General features: G+C 34.8%; 1 protein-coding gene across 4 annotated transcripts in view; it reads left to right on the top strand.

Moving 5' to 3' along the window:
• LOC150108868 (ubiquitin-protein ligase E3B) overlaps positions 1-22122 on the top strand; it is a 552093-nt gene that overhangs the window by 154372 nt on the left and 375599 nt on the right. For 3 of the 4 annotated variants that reach the window (XM_090410488.1, XM_090410470.1, XM_090410479.1), the window contains exons 7-8: positions 6251-6350; positions 17878-18046. In XM_090410488.1, the coding sequence (XP_090266614.1) occupies positions 6251-6350; positions 17878-18046 (269 nt within the window). The remainder of the gene's footprint in view (positions 1-6250; positions 6351-17877; positions 18047-22122) is intronic. The other variant, XM_090410497.1, reaches the window with a different exon arrangement.

Raw genomic sequence — 22122 nt, 5'->3', positions numbered from 1 at the left:
ACAAACTCTAGAATATTTTGCCACCTTCTTGATATTTATTTTCTATGTTCTTGCTAAAGTCCTCCCATGACTTTTGTTTAGCTAGTTTTACACACTGTTTAGCTTTCTTACATTTGTCTCTGTATTCTCTAAGAGCACAAGCTGACTTATTTGCCAGGAACTTTGATGTGCTTTCTTCTTTTCCTTCACTGGCTCTTTAACTTCCTGTGTCCTTCATGAAGTTCTAATTTTTCTATCCTTACAGACAACCTCACCACATGCTTCTCTGGCTGAATCAATCAGGGTTTTCTTCAAGTCTTGCCACTGAATCTACAAGGTTTGGTTCCTGTTCTCAAACTTTCATTTTTTCTTCAATAATCTTTGTGTATTTTAGTCTACAGTTCACACCTGAGAGATGCTCAACTTTTATTCACTTTAAAACTTTCTTACATGTTATTACTACAATAATAAGCCAAAAGGCTATTTTACCAGCGATGCAAGTTAAGTTAAAGGGAGATATTAAATCCCGTTTTTCGTACCCAGCTATAAAATAAAAAGGGATTTACCATCTCCCTTTAACTTTCTTACATGTTATTCTTTTCAGTATGAAATTCAATTTTATCCTGCTCAAGACTAAATAGTGATCACTTCCAACTTCAAATCCTCTGTACACTCTGGTGTCCTGCACCAGGGAGAAAACATCACTATCAACAATAACATAGTCAATGAGACTTTTCTTATTCCTTGCCTCCTCTCCATGTGAATTTGTCAACATTTTTACATTTTTTGGAACATGGTGTTAGTAATAACCAAGTCCATGTCATGAGCAGAAATCTAACAGATATTTGCCATTATTATTAGCTTTGCTCTTTTCTCCAAATTTTCCCAAAATATTTTTGTATGTCTGACAATCATTTCCTACTCTGCTATTTAGATCCCCAACAAGGACCAACTTTTCCTTTTTCATTGTGTCAGTTGCTTTTTCTAAAGCATCAAAAAATTCCTCCACTTCTACCTTAGTAGAACCTTCTGTGGGGCCATAGCCACAAATAAATCTCATTTTCCAGTTCCCCATTCTCATATTTGCCCACATTACTCTACTTGAGACTGCCTGCCATTCAAGATGATTAGCCTCGTATTTTGTGTTGAATACTATGGCTACTCCTTCATTTCCTTGATTGTCATTACCTGAATATAACATTTTGTATTTATTGCTCAGAAAGATCTCGCCAGTTTTTGTGTTTTTTGTTTCAGTCACCTCTATTATGTCGATCTGGTACTTATCTAATTCTTCAGCTAGCTCCATTTCTTTGCCATTCAGGCTTCTTATGTTGATAGTACCGATCTTTAACTCTGGTGATGTTGAGTTGTGCTTTCAGATTTGTTCCAGTAGCTGACTTTTCGCTGTTCGCCCTGGTTCCCTGGCGAAAATAACGGGGGGCCTTGTTTAACCGGGCGATGCCCTAGCCAGCATGAAATTTTGTCATGTTGTATCATTTTTTATTTTGGTTTAACCAATAAGAATAAAATTTGGTCGGCTGAATCCCAAATTGCCAGCCCATCCTCGTTCATTCAGTATCCAGGAGATACCCATCAGGGTGCATCACAAGAAGGTGAGGATTGGACATTAGGTCAGAAGCCCTGGTCGGTTCTCTGCATTCTTTTAAAGGCTATGTGGAGGTCTCCTCTCAGTTATACAGCTTTGACCCTTAAGCAGCCCCTAATTGTTTTGTACAATTTTATATACAAATTAAATAGCATTAGCCAAATAAGCACAGAACTCTGTAGCACACTGCCAGTCACCTACCTTCTCCTGGATTCTTCTCCTCCTTAACTCTTCTTTACATCAGCCACCATATCAGTGGCTTCATATCTATCCCCCATTGCTCCAATTTGTGTAACAGTTAAATATAGTATTCTGCCAGATGCCTTTGTAAAATCCAGTGGTATCATTGTGTAGCAATTCCCTTTATCCATCTTAACCATCACACTATTTGTCAAATGCTTTGTTGTCTGTTGCTCCATATATTATTGTTATCTGTTAATCAGCCATACTTATATCTATATCACCACTTCATATCTGTTTTTTTTCCCTTTAACCGATTCAACCATCACTGTAATATAAAGTGAGCAAACTACTAAGACGTGACTTATATTTAACAAAACCATGCTGTACCCCATACTGAATCATATTCTTATCTCCCCATTCTTGTATTTTAACTTTGATCAGTACCTCTGAGATACTAATTCATCTGTAATTTAATACTTTCATATTGATTTTTCATCTATGTAACAGAACTATTTGCCCTACTTCAACTCTGTTGGGACTTTACCAGTGCTGAGACTTGACACGCCTAGTCAGTGGCAATGATAATTCTCTTGTACTTTCCATGTAATATGAGGATTGATATGTTATCTGATACTATGGCCATATTTGCATTTTAAGTATTAAAAAAAATTAAAATTCAATTATTAATTATATGAAGAGCCAAAGGCTTCAATTCGGCAAATTAACTTGTTTAAGATAAGGGATATTACATCCCATATTGTTTCTTAGCCGAATAAGAAACTATATAAAGTTGGGCGATTCCAAGCGTAAGCAAATACCTGGATACTGCAGCAACTGACCCTTTAGGTAGTGCAAGCTGAGGCAACTCATGACAAAGGTGGAGCAAGCTCCGATCACTATTCTTGATATTTATCCATAATGTGAACTTAGCTTCTAGGAGCTGTATTACTGTTCTACATTATGAGAGAGGGTCACTACCCAGACCGGTTTCAACCTTTATTGAGGTCTCATCAGTGAGTACTAGGTCTACCTACTCACTGATGAGACCTCAATAAAACCGGTCTGGGTTGTGACCGTCATTAACAAATGAAACATTTCTTGATGTTCGAATCCGCCATCTTGTTAAAAGTCACTTTCATAAAATAAAAGAAAACTAATTGTAAATTGATCACTAATCTAAGGGTAGAGAAATTTCTATTATACTGCGCCACTCTATCCTTAGATAAGTCTATATGAAATAGTAGGATCAATTCAAAATTAGTTAGCAGTCTTTCATTCATTCAGGCTGAAGTATTTATTTTCTCTCTCTCTTTGGGATTCCCGCTAGATTCGAATTTTTGTGAACGGTGCAGTAAAAAGAATTTCAGGCAAATACAACAGTTAGGTTAACAAATAAAACATTTAATATAGGTCATATAACACTTACATAAATTTTACTTCTAATTTTTAAACAATAGAAATAAGTCAAACATTAAGTCAAGTTAATTACATTAGCACAATCTTCCAAGTCTTCACATACACCTTCTTAGCTTCTGGGTTATAAAGTTTTTACACTTAAATGAATATAACTGAACATCCAATCTAATTAGTTTTCACACATTTTTTAGTCATGCTATAAGTTCAAAATATTACAGGATCTAATAGCTGAAAATATCTTTCAAACAATTCTTATCTCCAACTCTTAAATCACGAAGGGTTTCCACAGTTAAAGTTAATAATACACTATGATAAACCTTACCGGAAATGGTTCCTAGAACATCTAATATGTTGTGAGCAAACTTCTGGAATTCACTTATTACACTTAAAGAATAAAAACACATCTACAAAACTTTTTCGCAGTTATACTTAAAGCACTATCAATTATGCTTCAGAATTCTTGACATCAATTACAGGGCACTTCAACTATCCTTATTACCACTCTTAAATTGATTAAAACACTGTGAGGGTCTCTTTATGGCAAATCGGAAATAAGCTGCAATACTAAATCAGCTGGGTTTATTCAGAATTCTTCCTTGAATGTTCAGCTTTTTACTTTATCCGATTGTAGCTTTAATTTTCCTTCTATTATTACTACTGATTTCACTTTCAGCAAACTATAAAATTCGTTACGTTCTTGCTCACTTATAAAAATTATCCACTTAACTCCTACCCTTAAGAACCTTTTATTTACTTCTACTTCTTTATTTTATCACCCTGCTTCCTTTCACTTCCAAGTTTCCGTCCCAACTCCTTACTTATCTATTTTTTTATTCTCTCTTTAGTCCACGCTCTGTTCCACTCGTGCTCGTTTATTTCACGCATCTCCATGACAACAGACAAACATAAACATTCTCGCCAATGTTAGACAAGGCTATGCTACTACATTGAGTCATTACATATGTTAAGCTTTATACACAAATAGGAATAATTAGAATATTTGCTTTTCAATAAATGCGTAGTTAATATTGCAAACACAAGTTTTTATAATATTGACATAACAATAAATAAAATAGCTTAGTAATATTTAATACAGAATCTATTTACCATTAACACATTTCTTTGATTAAATAATTAAATATTTGTTATAATTAAGGTAGTTATATGATATCAAATTATAATTTACGTTATTTACATTAAATAATATTTACAAACACAGCATTTGTGATGGAAAATCATGTTGGATTCTGAATCAAATAACATTTATTCTATTTTCTACTTAATTAGAATCCAACACTACCTACTCACTGATGAGACCTCAATAAAACCGGTCTGGGTAGTGACCTTCTCTCATAATGTAGAACAGTAATACAGCTCTTAGGAGCTAAGTTCACATTATGGATAAATATCAAGAATAGTGATCAGAGCTTGCTCCACCTTTGTCATGAGTTGCCTCAGCTTGCACTACCTAAAGGGTCAGTTGCTGCAGTATCCAGGTATTTGCTTATGCTTGGAATCGCCCAACTTTATATAGTTTCTATATTTGGCATGAAACTCTTTGAGTTTCTTATTTGGCTAAGAAACAATATGGGATGTATTATCCCTTATCTTAAAATTCAATTATTTTTTAAAATTTATATGGTAAGTAGACTTTGCTGGTTCATGAATATTTGACTAAAGTTTCAGGCAGAACACTGGAATAAGTTGATAACATTATTTTAATTGGTAATATGACGTTTCATCCTAATTACACAGAATTTCTTCAGGTGTAAATATACAAACTAGTGGACAAATCAGTAAGGACTAATGAAGGTGGCAACTGTTATGCAGTTATAGAAGAGACTAATGTTATTTTTAAATAAATAAATATTTAATATAAATCATGCATAGGAACTTTCAAGACCGATAACATCATAGCATTGTGTGTTTGCAAGGGATTAGAGGGAAGAAAGGAATTTGTTAATGTTTCTAAAGAGTTTATTGTTTTTATTCACTGGGGCAAATGTGGAATGAAGGAAGGTGAAAAGCTGGTTTAGTGAGTTTGGAGCTGAACCAGTTATGGATGTTGATTAGCGTTGACTGTATTTGTACATGATTAGAGGAAAGTGAAGGAATGATGGTGGTCATTTCACTGGAGCAGCTTCCTCAGAAATACCTATAGAAAAGACGTAATGTAGAAATATTGTCAATGGGACAGCAGTTGGAGGGAGTCGGGATTATTATGTGAATTGATTCTGTGAGCAGGCATTCTGAGTGAGATTTTTTTGTGTGCCGCCTCAGATGTGAGAACAATATTCTACAGTTGGGTGGATTTGGAATTTATAAGGTGTCAGGAGTTGAGCAGAAGAGAAGTCATTTTTAGAACAAAAAAAAAAAAATCTTAGTCATTTCTTACTCATTCTTGCTTTAACTCACTATATAGTGAAGTAATTTTTTTGATTTCCTTTGGCTGCTTATCATCTGACTTTGCTTTCCTTATTATGCTGGTCACTTTTCTCTTGTTGCCTGGTACCTGCTTGTAATCTTGCTGTATAATGTTTTTATATACCAGAAAAAGTGATATTAAGTACAGTCATAATAAAATGATTGTAGCTGATGAAATTATTGTGCAACTACTTTTTTATATTCTGTATTTGATGCTAAACATCCATTTGAGTGTCATCATATCTTTTGGTTGGTTCTAGAAAAGCAAACATTCAAAAACAGTATACTAGAAGAATAATCCCTCATCCTCTTGTGGATGAATATTTAATTCTTGGTCTGGCTTTGCTTCAGATTTGCAGTTGTCTCTGTATCACTACTTGTACTCTAAGATGCTGTGTGTGTGAGAGAGAGAATGAATGAGTGACATCTCTAGATTCTCTTATTAGGATATGGAGAGATAATGTCATGTTATATGAAGCTTTTACCTGTAATCAGAAATCATGAGCAGTTCTTTATAAATTGTTTATTCAGTCTAATTGGAATTCGTGTTTAATGCAGTTTAAGTGTGATTTCAGTTAGTTGTGGATATGTCATAAAACGGGAAGCACCTGAAAATCATGTAAACCAAATAAATAATTTCAGCCGGAATGTCCTCAAGATACCAAGCCATTGATGCTTTACCTCCACATGTTGGTGACTTTTACTAGCACAGCTACATGGAAGCTTTTGAAGGAAAAACAAGGTAATCATAACTAATTTCTAAAAACATTTTTCGTTACATAGAAGAATAGTATGTTAATTTTTTTTTGTATTTTATTTATTTTTTACATAGTCCAATAACCCTGCCCTAGAGAGCAAACATGGAATTTTTTCATGTTTTTCAGACCTCCAATAAGCAGGGTGGTTGTCTCACACCAGGCAATGAAATTCATCTCCCACCTAAAGACGATCACATTCATGCCTACAGTGGGATTCGAACCTGTGATCCGTAAGTTGGAGAGCAGATACACTAATCACTTGGCCAACCGGAATGGAAAATGTTGATTATTTAAGTTCATGTTTACAAAAAAAGAAAAAAAAAAGTCACATATGGAAGATAAAATCCCTAAGATGGTAGATGCCACCTAGATTATCTAATTCTTAGCCCACTCATTATACTTTTATGTGGTAAGTGTACATCTTCACATGTATGTTAGTTACTGTGGATAGGCAGGGGGAGGGGAGAGACAGATCTTTAGGAAATACTGTTATTTTGGAACTAAATGAAGCAGTGTTCAATAACTGCAACATACATGTAAATTGTATTGTACTTGACAAGAAATTATAATTTAATCCTTTATCTAAGTGTGAGTAACTGAGCTACTTGATTTATAGAGAATGTGTACTTCATCAGTTGTCTTGATTCTGGTGGAAAGACTTATTCTCTGGTCATCCATAACAGTATTATTTAAGAAAATTAACAATGAATACTACATATTAATTTTAAAAAAAACCCAAATACTTCCAGTATTTGGAAAAGTCAAATCGCCTTCATCAGGAAATGGTGAATAAATTTATATATGCATGCATGAACTACATCAGCATGACTGAAGCAGAAACAACAAAGGTGAGTCTAAAATCCTAAACGTGGGTTGGGATGGGTGTTCTTTGGTTGAAGTTCTCAGGGTGAATGCTTTTGAAGCAGTTTTATACAGCCATATTTATTGAGGTTAGGATAGTTCTTTAAAGCTGAGGCAGATTTCAAGAACATTCTTTTGTATTTGAATTTCCTTTTGTGGAGTAAGGGAGCCTTTTTCCATAGTATCTTGTGGTGCATGGTTGGCAAGCCCTGAGTTGACTGTAGTTTTGAAACTGAATGTAGTCTTCTTTGTGTTCAACAATTCTGATGTTGACTGTCATGTCTGTTTGCTTGGTCTTTGGGTGAACGAATAAGGATGCCAATTTTTTTTTTCCCTCCCCTTATGGTCTGTGAATGGTTATAAGGTTGCATCTTTTAAGAATTTTTGTAAGTTTTTCAAATGTGCCTTGGATATATGGGATGGTAATAGATTTAGCGTGGTCTTTTCTGGAGGGGAATGTGGTTTGGGGATTTTAGTATTTTTGGATTTGGTTGGATTGTAACCATTGGCTAAGAATGTGATGTGAATGTGTTCAAGTTCAGTGGAGAGTGCATTATGATCAGTGTTGCTTTATACAGGGTTTTAATTTTACCATACCGTTAGGAGGGAGGGGGTCACTGTTGGTGAATGTATCTGCCTGTGTGTGTGTGGGGGGGGGGGAGTTTCCATAAACTGAGAATGCCAAGAATCCAACAGGTTGTCTGTCCTTCAGAGGAACATTAGTGAATAGAGAGAAGATGTCAAAACTGACCCTTATGCCAGTGTATTAGGTTTTTTATACTCTCTTTAAAGTGTGCTATATAGGTTTAATGTGTGTTGACAGTATATTGAGTGAGCACTTGGGCTAATTGTCCTATCTCAAATGTAAAGCATGCTTCCTTTTGGATATGTATATTGCTATGCATTATATTATGGAAGAGTCACTACCCAGAATGATTTTGATATTTAATGCAGAAGCCATATATTTTTCATATGCAAATAATAAAAAATTGTATTACCTTATTATTAAAATATTCTGGATAAAAGGATTAAACAAGAATAACTTGTCAAGTATACTGTGTAATTTACTTTGTAAAGTGAAAAAAAAACTTCCAATAACTATCTCTGATACAGAATATAACTATTCTAGTTGCGAAGAAATTTCATGTGCTATTTTTATTTATTTATTTTTTTGCTTCCACTTGGATGAAAGAATGGAACAAAAATGTAACTTCTCACTTAATGGTTCAGAGAAACAAACAAGTTTAATGGATCTTATTTCATCTATCATAGACATCATCAGGGATATAGTCTTAAAATGTAAAATACATACAAAAAGCAATCAAAATAAGTGAGGGAAAAAAAAGTTAAGACTAAAGTAGTTTGAGGGATAGCCTTCTATGGGTGCTGTTGGATGAGAGGCCTTAGAATTCATCTTCCCAAGATTGGGAAAACTTGAACACAACTATACGTATTAAGATTATGGTTTTTCAAATTGTCTGCTTATTTTAAGAAAAGTCTTTCAAGTATATATTTGTTTCAGTGAAGCATGGTATTTTTTTTTTTCTTTCCCCTATTTGATCTGTGCAAAGTATCCAAGCATGGTCAGCTAGGCCTGACTGACCATTGTTGTGGCAGCAGATGTATTTCTTTTGCTTTTCCAGATGGATGGTGGCAGATATCGCAGTTTAACCATAAGATAATTTGCAAGCACAAGGAACCTTGTAAACACCTGGAACAAACAGGTGAGGGAGTGGAAAGTTCTGGCTATTTTTTCTGAGATCCCCCAGAAAAAATAGCCAGGAATAAATAGCTTGATATAGGAAATAGTAATAGCATTATTACTGTGGACTGTATGTTGAGAGGAATTTCAGAAGGTGGGAGGAGCAATCAATTCTCTTGGCATTGTAACTATTGCACAGGAAGGCCTGCTGAATTAAGGAGAGTTCAGCTGAAAGGGAAACCTTGGAAACAGAGGTTGGTAGCTCTATTGACAAAGTTTTGATTAACATCAGTGTTGAGGGGGCAGAGATGATGGGAATGTTCGTATCTTCCCAGTGGCACCCTTTCTTTCTCAGTTTACAGAAAACCTACCCACACAGGTAATCTCGTACTTGATTTCAAGTCTCATCTAAAGCTGGCTGCCCTTGTCTGCTCTCATGAGGATCCGTCCCTCTGAACAAGAACAAGCTTCCTTGTTCTTGCAAATCATCTTGTTAGGATCAAATTGGGATATCTGCCAACATTCATCTAGAAGAACTACAAAAAATGTATCCTCTGCCTTAACCATAGTCAGTCAGGTCTAGCAGATCATATCTTGTGGATACCTTGCACAGAATCAAATTAAAAAAAAAAACAACTGTGCTTCATTGCAACAAATATAAATTGAAAGACATCTTAGAATCAACAGCAAATTTGAAAACCCAACCTAATCTCAATAAATATGATTCTGTTAAAGTATTCCAAGTATTGGTAAGTTTAATTCTTAACCCTCCTGCCCAACAGCAAAGGCTAGCCAACTGCATCTTTAGAGGGCACTCCTTTCTTATTGCTTTGTGTGTGTGTGTGTCTTTACAATTTTAAGATTGTGACAGACAAAATACAGAATCCATTAAACTTGTGTTTAATTGTTTCTCTGTGCTTTATTCATTCCAAATAATGAGTTTTAAACAGCATATGATACTAAATACTTGATTGTAAATTCAATATAACTTCTTGTCAAGTAGAATTTTACTTTGTAACTAAGTAAAGCTAAGTTCCTGAACTTAGGAAAATGCATTGATATGTGGGAGCTAGATTTTAACATTTAACTATTGACAAAACTTTATCTCGCAATCATCAATTGAAGCCAAACTAGAACAGAACTACAAACAATCAGCACCTCAATGGAAAAATTACCTACCACTGATACCAGCCAGCTCCGTAGCATATGTTGACAGTGCATGACTTAATCAAAAAATACGTAGCCATTATCCCAAACTTCCACACAGAAAGTGATGAAACACTGAAGGATGCCATCACCAAATTAACAAAAAAAAAAAAAAAAAGTTCCCTAAAAATGCTTGATGCAACACAAAAGAGAGCAATTAGACTGATTAATGCTTCTTACTCCAACCACTTTCACATGTGCATTTAGTATCTGTTGATATATCTTCTGTAAATTATTTCATAGTAAACATTTATCAGAACTAGCCTCAATGATTCTTTCCCTCTCAACCAAATACATAAAAATGCATGCTAAACCCATCACCTTGTCACATTTAACTCCATACAGGACAAGTTTTTCTTTCTCCATTCCTCTGTTGCTGTACTCTGAGACAGTCCTCTGTGCTTCTCAAGGAATGTAATGCCATCATCACCTCCTTTCTCAAATTTCTTCTCATGCACAGGATTAATGTACTGCAGGTTGACCAACTAAAGGTCTTATGAGTCCCAATTTAAGCTAAAAAGCTTTTTACAGCTGCTTCATCTTTTTTTTTTAAGAAATGAGAAGAGAGCCAGAGAATTATTGCCAATTCTGATGAATAGCGATCTGTTTGTCTTTTTTCTTTCTTTCTTTTTTTTTTTTTTTTTTCATTTTTTATTAGAATGGTCTACTTGCAATGACAAGACAAATTTAATAGTGAATGTAAATATTAAATTCTATCAAGATAGGAATACATAATTTTTCAATAAAAGTGGAATTGTAGTTTAAATTTTGAGCCTGGTTCATGAATGAACTGCAGTGTATGCTGATCACATATCTTGTGCTTGCATCTGTATTTATAGTTTAATGCAGATTGGTTAGAATTCCATTTTTGTTTCCAATTGGTGCAGAGACTTTAAACTAGTTAAGCATGACTCACAGAATTTAGAAATTGTTTGATTGACAACTAAATTACAAAAATTATTATTACAGGTCTCTGTAGAGCAAACAGACTCATTGTAGAAAGTGCTGTTTTACTCATCAGCATATCTATGATATTGAACCTTAAAAGCATTCACATAGCTAGCATTCACAATGCAATCCAGCATTGCCCACTCACCAACCGATTTATGTATCCTCACTCACCTCATCACACCTTCTCTTGATGCCTTTTCATTCTTACCTTCCACTTGGCTGTATTTTGTGTCACCTCATTAACTGCAGTGACTGTTATATCATCCCTTTTCTACTTATCATCTTAACTGCTGTTTACGTTGTTAACCTTTTGGAATGACTTTCATTTCAGAGTATTAATATTACAAGTTCATGTTTGGGCCCTTACCAGAGTGTACACATCACACTATTTTCCCATTATTCTTTTGCTCTTTTTATATCATCAATAGCACTCCACCTCTCTTTTTACCCTTTCTATCATCACGAAATGCATCATACTGTTCCTGTCAGGATGTCATCCTCATCCAACCATGTCTCACTTATTCAAATAATTTTTGGGTGAACAAACGTAATCAATGCAACAGTATCATTTGCCCTGTTTCTTATACGTCCAGTATTTGTATACAAACATAACTCATTCATGAATCTATAACTAGTTTCACTGATACCACTTATTAGATTATAATGAAGTGACCTTAATTTAAACTAGTGTTACATTTCAAAATTTGAATAGTAATTTTGCATTTTCATTGTTATAAGTTCTAGTCTTCTCGTTATTTCATATGTCTCCAATTATTGTTTGCATTTGCACTTCTCATTGTTTTGTGTACTTTATTTGGTTGTTGCCAATTCTTTGTGTTCTTCCTTCAATGCACTATTTCCTTTATTTCATAATTCTTTCATCTATTTCCTGCCATTTTCTTTTGATACCCGCTACTCCATTTCCATGAAAATCTTTTTTTTCTCTGAATTCACTATAGCAAACCTTGTGATATAACTAACTAATTAGGGGTTCATTATATCTACATCTACTGTGTTTGTTATAAAATGAAAGATCTGATCAATGAGAGCTCTACTCCACTCAACTGGAATTTGACTTCCTGATTGTACCTCTTTAAATTATGCAGTGGAGCCATTGTAAAACTTATACCTCCATATTTGAGGTTTTTGATGGCTTTTTTTTCCTACCTTGAGTATTGACATGTATTCCTGATTGCATTCCTCTTTACTATTTTCTGCCACTGTTCTGCCACTTGTTTCATTTTGCAGTGTTTCCAATTACTCCAAACATTAGGATATCTTTATGTTCAGTTTTCATGTCACCTTTATCATCTCTGATCTCTGTATAAGATTCCTTCTATTTCAAAGCTTTTCCCCATTGTCTATAAACATTTTGATATCCTCTATTTATTTCCTGATATGTTACCAGTCTTCACATAACTTATTTAGTTACTTTTACACATACTTTCTTTTGTATTCTGTATTCTCAGAAAACAACCTGCTGATTTACTTGTTGAGAATTTTCAGTATACTTTCTTTTCCTCAATTGCCTTTTTAATTTCCTGAGTCCACCATGGAGTTTTGATTTTTCTTTCCTTGCAAAGAAAAATCAAATTCAAAATCTTCGCCACATACCTCTTGGGCTGAATCAGTCGATGTCTTCAGGATTTGCCATTGAAGCTCCAAGGTTTTTTGGTTTCAGACTGTTTCATTTTGTTTTGCAAATGATTTTTATACTATAATTCACCCCTTAAAGATAAAAAATGATTATTTTTTAATACTATCTTACATATAGTATTAAAAATAATCATTTTTAATACTATATGTCAGAAACCAAATTGATTATTGCTAATTAATCAATGATTTCAAAGTTCTATAAAGAGTACATAAACCTATCTTAATGCAGATATTGCTTCTGATCATAATCTACTGCTGACAGAGTTTAAACTTTGACTGAAAGCTATACTTAAAAAACATCAACAAAAAAAAGTTTGATCTAAGAAAGTTTAAAAAAAAAAAAAACCAGAGATAAGAAACAAATTGAGTCAAGATCTGAATCAAGAGATAGCACTTATCAAGAACAATGATGTTGTGGAGGTTGATGAATCATGGGACAAATTAAAATCTGTCTTCATAGAGAAATGTACCAATACCTTGTATCCTGATAGAGCAGTAAAAGAAAAGAAAGAAAGATTGGATAACTAATGAAATTCTCTCTCTCATGGATCAATGCAGATCATATAAAAATCATAGTCCAACAAAATAGAGGTCCAGAAAATTATTTAAAACACGATCAAAGAAGCAAAAGAAATCTGTATGAATGAAAAATGTAAAGAAATAGAATTTCTACAGGAAAGCATGACAGTTTTAATCTAAACAAAAAAACTGAGAGGCCTCAGGTATATTTAAGAAAAAACAACTATCCTTCGAAACAAAAAGGGAGAAATAATATCCGAAAAGGATGACAAAATACAAGAATGGATGAAATATGTAGCACTCTTTACTGATAACAGACATAACCCAAAAAATACTTATGAACACATGGAAGGTCCATGCATTCTAAGATCAGAAGTAGAATGTGCGCTGAACTCAGCTGAAAATGGTAAAGCCTTAGGCCCTGATAGAATACCAGCAAAAATAGTAAAGTTATTAGAAGGTGACAACATTACTATATTAGTAAAGCTATTTAATAAAATCTGCGATACAGGCATAACTCTCAAGACAGGTTAGTCAACCTTCATCATGCTACCTAAAAAGCAAATTTGGAAACTTGTAATGACAATAGAATGATCAGCCTAATGAGTCATGTTCTCAAAATGTTTCTGAAAATAATTCAAAAAAGAATATACAGAAAACGTGAAGACTCCATCAGTGATATCCAATTTGGCTTTAGAAATGGTTTGAGAATTAGAGAGGCTCTTTTCTGTTCTCAAATCTTATTCCAAAAAAAAATGTATTGACCAAAACAGAAGTATTCGTTTGCTTCATTGACTTTGAGAAATCATTTGACAAAGTCCAACATACGAAAATGATTGAACTATTAAAAAGACTTGGATTAGATGGTAAAGACATCGGGATCATTGAAAACATATTGGAACTGTTAAAGGTATCTGTTCAAGTTGATGACATTATTACAGACTCCATTAACATCAAACGAGGAGTAAGGCAAGGATGTGTGCTGTCACCTCTTCTTTTTAACATATACTCAGAAGCCATATTTCAAAAAAATCTTAAAAGGAAGAGAGGAAGGGATTAATGTAAATGGTGAAATCATGAGTAAAATCTGATATGCTGATGACACAGCTCTCCTGGCTGACAATATTCAGGATCTTCAAACCTTCTGAAACTAGTGAACAAAGAGTGAAAAAATGGGATTAAAAATAAATATCACCAAAACTAAATTCATGGCCATAAGCAAAAAACCAATTCTTAATTCAGCATTTTCTTTAAATGGGGGGAAAAAAATAGAAAGAGTGGCAAAGTTTAAATATTTCGGATGCTGGTTAAATGAAGAATTCAATCCAGAAATGGAAATAAAAGTTAGAATTGAAATGGCAAGAAAAAATTTTCTCCTGATGAAATCAACACTAACTGCAATTTAAATTTAGAGCTTAGAATATGCACGGTTAAATGCTATGTATGGTCTGTACTACTGTATGATGCACAAACTTGAACCTTGAAGAAAACATCAATAAAAGACTAGAAACTTTTGAGATGTGTTATACATATGAATATTAAAAATCCCATGGATAGCAGAAATGTCCAATCAGGAAGTACTGGAACAAATGTGGAAATCACGTGAACTTTTAGATACTATAAAAAAGAAAACTGCATATCTTGGTCACCTACTTTGAAATGAAAAATATAACATACATCAGTTGATTATAAAAGGGAAGATAAATGAAAGAAGAGGACAAGGAAGACAAAGAGAATCTTAGCTAGCAGACATCAGTGGATTTACATGAGCTCTGAGGGACTGTTCAGAGTGACTGAGAATTGCTCAAAATTGGCCAAGGTGGTCACCGACCTCCGATAGGAGATGGCACTCAAAGGAGAAGAAGATTTTACATATATATTTTTAAGATAATTTTTACTCTGCTTGAAACTAAATAGGTGATCACTTCATATTTCAAATCTCTCATACACTCCTGTGTCCTCAACCAGTGTGAAAATACTGCTATCAACAATAATAGTCAGATTTTCTTATTTCTCATGTCTTTCATGCTTACTTCCATGGTTGGCAGAGTGGTTAGCATATCTGCCTTCCTGCCAATAGGCTGCCGGTTCAAATCAATTACTAAGTGGGTAATGGATTGATATGATTGTCTTTTGGTGAATTTCTTTGCATATTGTGACCACCACCCCACTTATTATGGCCTGAGCTGGTTTGATAAAGTTCCATGATTGGTCTCTAGAGCAGGGTTTCTGGATCTGGTTAAAAATAATAATTAAAAAAACATATGAAAATTAATAAAAACAGAAAGATTCTTGGTTCACGTATGGTATAATGTACTACAGGTTGACAACCTTTTGTGGGTGGGAGTTACACACACAAAAAAATTTAATACACACAGTGGAAGTGGTGTTTACACTCCTCAGTGCTAAATTGCCTAAAGATAGACTTAGAGTTCAAGTCTAGTCACTGACTAGAACTTTTACTAAGCCTTTTTTCGGCTGGATCTTGAATTAGTTGATCTCTATCACCAGTAAGTGGTTTTTCTCTGATAAACAAGAAAATTGACCATAGAACCCACACTATTTCAGACATTAAAAATATTGTGTTAGGGACCACGAGATGGCAGCACTTGTTGAGCTGTATCTTCACTGTAGGCTGCTTAATTAGTGATAGCCTTGGACCAGCTATCTCTGATTGCTACTAGTGGAAATCGAACTGTCCACTCTGTCTCCAAAAGTTAGATAGGGCTAAAATGGCCTCACCAACTCCTTATATTGGAATAAAAAGGCATTAGCTGATGTTGACATTTTTATGGTGGAACATGGTGTTAGTGATGACTAACCTGCCTTGAACAGAAAACTGGGAGGTAATCAGTATTATTATTGGCTTCTTCCCCCCCCCCTCCAAGAAAAAGATTTCTACAGGTCTGGTATTCATGTCCTACTGTTTATATCTCTAACCAGGACCAACTTTCCTTTTATTTCTTGTGCCTTCTTTGAATGACTTGAAAAAAATTCCTTAACCTTTTCAATAAGTCATTTGTCTGATTTTCCCACTTTAGTATTTGGCTACATCCATCTACTTGAAATTGCTTGCCTTTTATGTTTTAATGTTGAATTGTATAACTACTCCTTTCTTTTCATGATCATTATTGGCTGAACATAGCATATTACAATTATTTAGAAGAATTTCACCTGTTTGCCTTCTTTGTTTCCATTACACCAGTTATGTTGATGTGGTGCTTCTCATGTTTGAGAATTTTAGGAGTTTAAGGTGAATGATAATAACATTGCTGCTATATCAATGACAGTCTTTCCCAAAGGAAGATTTTCTTGGGGGGAGCTAATAAATTAATTTTTCCTGTTCATTGCTATAACTTGATGGTTATTGAAAGATTGTGTGAGATAATCGACTTAATGAACATCTCACTTGATTTTTCTTCTCAGGTCATCCTCACACTTCACCTACATGGATGAAGTCAAGTTTTTACAGGTGAGGAGAGCTGTTTGTGTGCACTTTTGCTGCAAATACTCTTTCCTTTGACCTAGAATTAAGACTGGGATAAGCTTATTTCCTGGTTTCAAAGGCCGTAATCTGTTAACTAAGTGAAAAATGTAAGGAACACTGAACATCTTCCATCCCTATCTTTTGCCATGCAAAGTACAGATGAGTATTCTCCTTTTTGATTATTAGCAGTTTGTGCTCTAAGCTGGATTATTGGTCACAGATATATGCTTATGCGAAGGACAGCACCTTTTTGATTAGATTCAGTCTGAGGGATACCGATAGCAATGCAGCACAAGTTATGCATTCCTGCTGGAATGTGTAACTTGTCATCTGTATCTGGTTTTTGTCAAAGTATGTGTGTTCTTATTACTTTATCAGCAGTAACTATACCTTAAAAACAACCTTGACTTGGTCATGTTGGAGAAGCATATTTTGTTCATTGCACAAATGATTTCCACTTCTCATATTGGTTTTTATACTCCACCATACTGCTTTTCATAGTGTAGTGTGGCATTTACTCCAGCCCCATTCTTTCATCAGCTGTAAGACAAACACACACACAAGCAGAGCATGAATACTCTGATTTTGTGCCAGTGAATAGAGATGGTTCAAAATGGAAATTACATGAATTAGTTGTAAAAGAAAAGATAGGGGTAACAGAAAAGGATTAATCTTCACCTTATGTACCAGGAGGCATGAAGTGGGTGGGTAGGTAGGTAGAGCTCACTTCTTTACAGGCCTTATAAAAAAAAATATTACTAACAGCAAACATGACTACAAACAAATTACATGAGATGAAATTTGAAATCAAATCTTAATAGTGCAGTTTTAAGGAACTGCACTATTAAGATAATGCACTATTGTTGTATTTTATGTTATTCTTTTTATTTTGTTTTTGTTAATTAGTGCTGGCTTAATCCTGTGTTTTAACAGCACACAAACTACTATGGCTGTATTATGTCATGTACATGCATAAAGCACACAGCAATATTGGACTACAATTTAATAATGGTAAAGTGTAGTGTGACCTTCCTGTTCTTTATTATATCATTTAAATCAAACTTTGCAAAATTTTGCTTTATATGTTGGTTTTCAAATTATGCACAAACTTTTTATCTTCATTTTTCAGGAGATGCATTGAAACTTGCAATGAATCAATTATGTGTTAATGTTATTGGACACTTGGTTAACAAAGGATTGTATGCAAGTCTTCAAACAGTTTTAGTAAAAGGTTTAGTAAGATCCAAGCCATCTCTAAAACGTGCTGCACTTCTTGCAATTACCAACTTAGCTATCAGGTTTGCCTTTTTTTTTCTGTGTGTGTTCATATTTTTTAAATGTCGTATCATATTAGTATTAGATCATCTGTATCAAATTATTAATTTTAATCATAGATTGATTCCATTTACCAATCCTTGTCCTCTTCTGGTACGTGGTCATGTTATCTCGAACACAGATCTATCATTGATGGTATTTTCTGAAATATTGAATTACTATTACGTTGTGGTAAAACAATTTGGTATTAAAAAAAAACAAAAAAAACTTTTATCAGTTTTTTAGCCAATTCATTATTTTTCTTAACATGAATCTTTATCCAGACAACTTGTGTGCATGTTGGTAAAATATTTGTGCAAGTGATTGCTTTCAGAGTATAAACAGTAACTGGCTATTAGCAGCAATAACTAATGCCTTAAAAAAACCCTTGCCTTGATCATGTTGGATAAGCATATTTCAAGTTCTGATATTATTAGTTTTGAAATACTTGAAATTATTAGCCTTGATAATTAGCCTTAAAAGGCCTTGTATATGCCCACATCTGGATTACTGTGCTCAAGTCTGATGTCTTGGGGATGAGGAAGTAGTGAGAGGATTCAGAGGTGAGTGACCAAGATGGTGAATCGCCTGTGGAATGTTCCCAATGAGGATAGATTGAAATGTGTGGATTGCAGAAGTTGGTTGATAGGAGAAAAAAAGGGATATGATAGAAACATTTAAGTTACTTAAAAGATTTTATAGGATAGATGCAGGAGAAATGTTTCAGCACTTGGCTAGAGAGACCGGAACAAGGGGATCATCCCTGGAAGTTGAATAAAGGTGTGATTAGTAAGGGTGGGAGGACTAGTTTTTTTGCTTGGAGAGTTGTGAATGAGTTGAATGGGTTGCCAGAGTTAGTTGTGAGTGCTTTATCTGTTAATGGGTTTAAGGAAAGGTGGTTGTGTGGATAGATTGGGTCTTCCGTGATGAGTCTTTGGACTCCATGGAGGTACTCGTATGGTAATAATAATTTCTCTGGTCTATAGGAGTTTGCTATGATGAATGTATACTGTATAGATCATTGTTATATTATACAACTACTGGCCACTGAATTAGAAACTTTGCAGAAATCAGTGGTTTTTCGTATAGGCATGCAACTGCCAATACTGATCCTCTTCCATTCCCTGCTCATAGTTCAGTGAGATGTGGGTTGCAATAGCTTTCATTAAATACTTTGATCAATTGCTGCACACAGGATGCTCTGTTTGTTTCTACAAGCCTTCTCAATGTATCTCGTTCCTCACAGACTGTCTCAAGGCCATAGTTATGCCTCTTAGACAAACAATGTGGGTTATTTTTCCACAAATTAACCCCCCCCCCGATATCTCACCTTTTGAGAAACCATAGAGTTCTGCTGTTTTCAAAATTGCATGGGCACCTACAATAAGCCATTTATTGAACTCTGAAAGATTCTTTGTTTTTGCCATTGTGATCATCACTATTGATAGTTATTCACCATCAGTGACCAAAAGGTTTAAGAATTTGTTGCGGTGAATTTTGTTTAACATATCATTGACTGATGTCGTGCAACTTGATTGGAACTTTTTTGGTAGTTTGTTATAGTGAGAATTATATAGCAGCATCTGTATAACGATTCAGCTGTATAATGGATTGGAAGCTCATGTTTAATGTTATGGAGCATAAGTGTCTGTAGCATGTTGGGTGAAGCCTCAAAAAAGGCTGAAACCGGTCTGGGTAGTGACCTCCCTCCATAATGTAATAACAGCATATATTTCCTAGGAAATGTGTTTTTACATTATGGAAAATACCTAAGAATAGCGATCTGAACTTCCCCCACCTTTGCAACGAGTTGCCCAGTATTGTACTACGTACTAGGATCACTTGCATTGGCTAACGCTAGTGTCGCCAATACTTTATAGTTTACTATATTCGGCAAGAAACTCTCTGATTCCGATCTTTGAGTTTCTCATTCGGTTTTAAAACTATGTGGGATTTAATATCCCATTAATTTAAGTAATGTTTTCATTGCCGAAATGAAGCTTATTAGCTCTTTATACTTAAGTAACTTAATGGTTGCACCTGTTTGGAAAACTCGTTCGCAGAGTACATAAGTTCTTTTCACTATACACTTTGGTATTAGGTCTAGCTACTCACTGATGAAGCCTCAAAAAAGGCTGAAACCGGTCTGGGTAGTGACCTCCCTCCATAATGTAATAACAGCATACATTTCCTAGGAAATGTGTTTTTACATTATGGAAAATACCTAAGAATAGCGATCTGAACTTCCCCCACCTTTGCAACGAGTTACCCAGTATTGTACTACGTACTAGGATCACTTGAATTGGCTAACGCTAGTGTCGCCGATACTTTATAGTTTACTATATTCGGCAAGAAACTCTCTGATTCCGATCTTTGAGTTTCTTATTCGGTTTTAAAACTATGTGGGATTTAATATCCCCTTAATTTAAGTAATTGGACATAGCTCCTTTAATCCTATGATATGGCCATAGGATCAGAAGAGCTATCTGTAACCAAGTGGCAACCTCGCCTCCAATTAGGGAAAGTGACTATGCAGTCTTAACCTGGGAGATTTTAAAAAATGAGGAATATTCTGTTAAGAGAGGGTATATGAGGAACAGTGATTATGATGATAAGCTTAGGAGGAAGCTCGAAGCTGTGCCATGGCCTAAAACCTTGCAAAAGAAGGATGTTAATAGTGCCTCGGAGATGGTTAAGGAACATCTAGAGGAAGCAGGTAGGAGTTAGATGGATGAGTAATATCATTAAGCATGAGCTGCAGAAAAAGAAAATGCTGTGGAGGATATATAAGGAGAAAAGTAACCATCAAAATCATGAGCAGTACAAGGGTCAGGCAAGAAAGACGACTAGTATGGTAAGGAAGACAAAATCAAATTACAAGAAGAAACTAGCCGAGCAGGCCAATGGAAATCCCAAAGAGTTCTTTTGCTAGGTGGCAAGCAAGAAAAAGAATGATAATGGAAGAATAACCTTAATGAGTGTTGATGTTCATGAGGTGACAGAAGCAGGTAAAATAGGTGAGCTACTGAGTGACCACTTGTCATAGGTATGATAGACTTATTTTGGAACAGAGTGGATGAATTGAAGGGTCTTAGGGTATTGCAGAATGTTACAGCTGTGCGATTGGATGGGATTATCAGCTCACATTTTTCAGGAATGTGCATTGGAACTGCCTCTGACTAGGGAAGAATAACCTTAATGAGTGCTGATGGTCATGATGAGGTGACAGAAGCAGGTAAAAATAGTTGAGTGACTGAGTGACCACAGGTATCAGTTTAATGTGGAAAAATGTAAAGTTTATGCATTTTGGGATAAATAGATTACAAACTGTGTACCACACTGATGGAACTGTACTCCAGGAAATAGATGAAGCTTAAGGATTAAGAGGTGGTGGTGGTAGACAGAGTTGAAGTTTAGAGAACGTATTGCTGAGGTAGCTCATAAGATTACTCCGCTCTGGATTACTGTGTTCGTGTCTGGTCACTGAGGTTTTGTGAGGATCAGGAAGTAGTGGAGAAGATCCAGAGGTGAGTGATCTCTGGAATACTCCTTATGAGGATAGATTGAGGGTTTATGGATTGCAAAAGTTGGTTGATATGCAAAAAAGGAGTGATATGATAGAAACATTAAGTTACCTAAAGGGTTTTATAGGAATCATGGAGGCATAATGTTTCTGCACTTGGCTAGAGAGGCTATTCCTGAAAGTTGAGTAAATGTGGTTAGTATGGACTAGATTTATCACTTGGAGAGTTGTCAATGAATGGAATGAGTTACCAGAGTCTGCTATTAGCACTTTGTCTGTTAATGGGTTCAAGGACAGGTACGATAGAGTTTGTGGATAGGGTCTCCTGCAATGAGTCTTCGGACTCCATGGAGGTGCCTGTACAATATTAGTATTAATTCTTTTCATGGTGTCTAATTCTTGTTGTAGGTCATGGTTTTTGAACAGGTAAAGCTCACACTATTGAATAGAGTTTGACATTGCCAATTTTTTGTAAAGGATCCCATTCTGTATATTGTTAAACAACCTTCACTAGTTGATATAATTCAACACTAATTT

This window comes from Typopeltis vanoorti, chromosome 2 (assembly GCF_054136105.1).
Source record: "Typopeltis vanoorti isolate ZY-2024b chromosome 2, IOZ_Tvanoo_1.0, whole genome shotgun sequence".
Lineage (NCBI taxonomy): Eukaryota > Metazoa > Arthropoda > Arachnida > Uropygi > Thelyphonidae > Typopeltis > Typopeltis vanoorti.
Note: the sequence above shows the minus strand (reverse complement) of the source record. Positions and strands in the feature narration are given on the sequence as shown.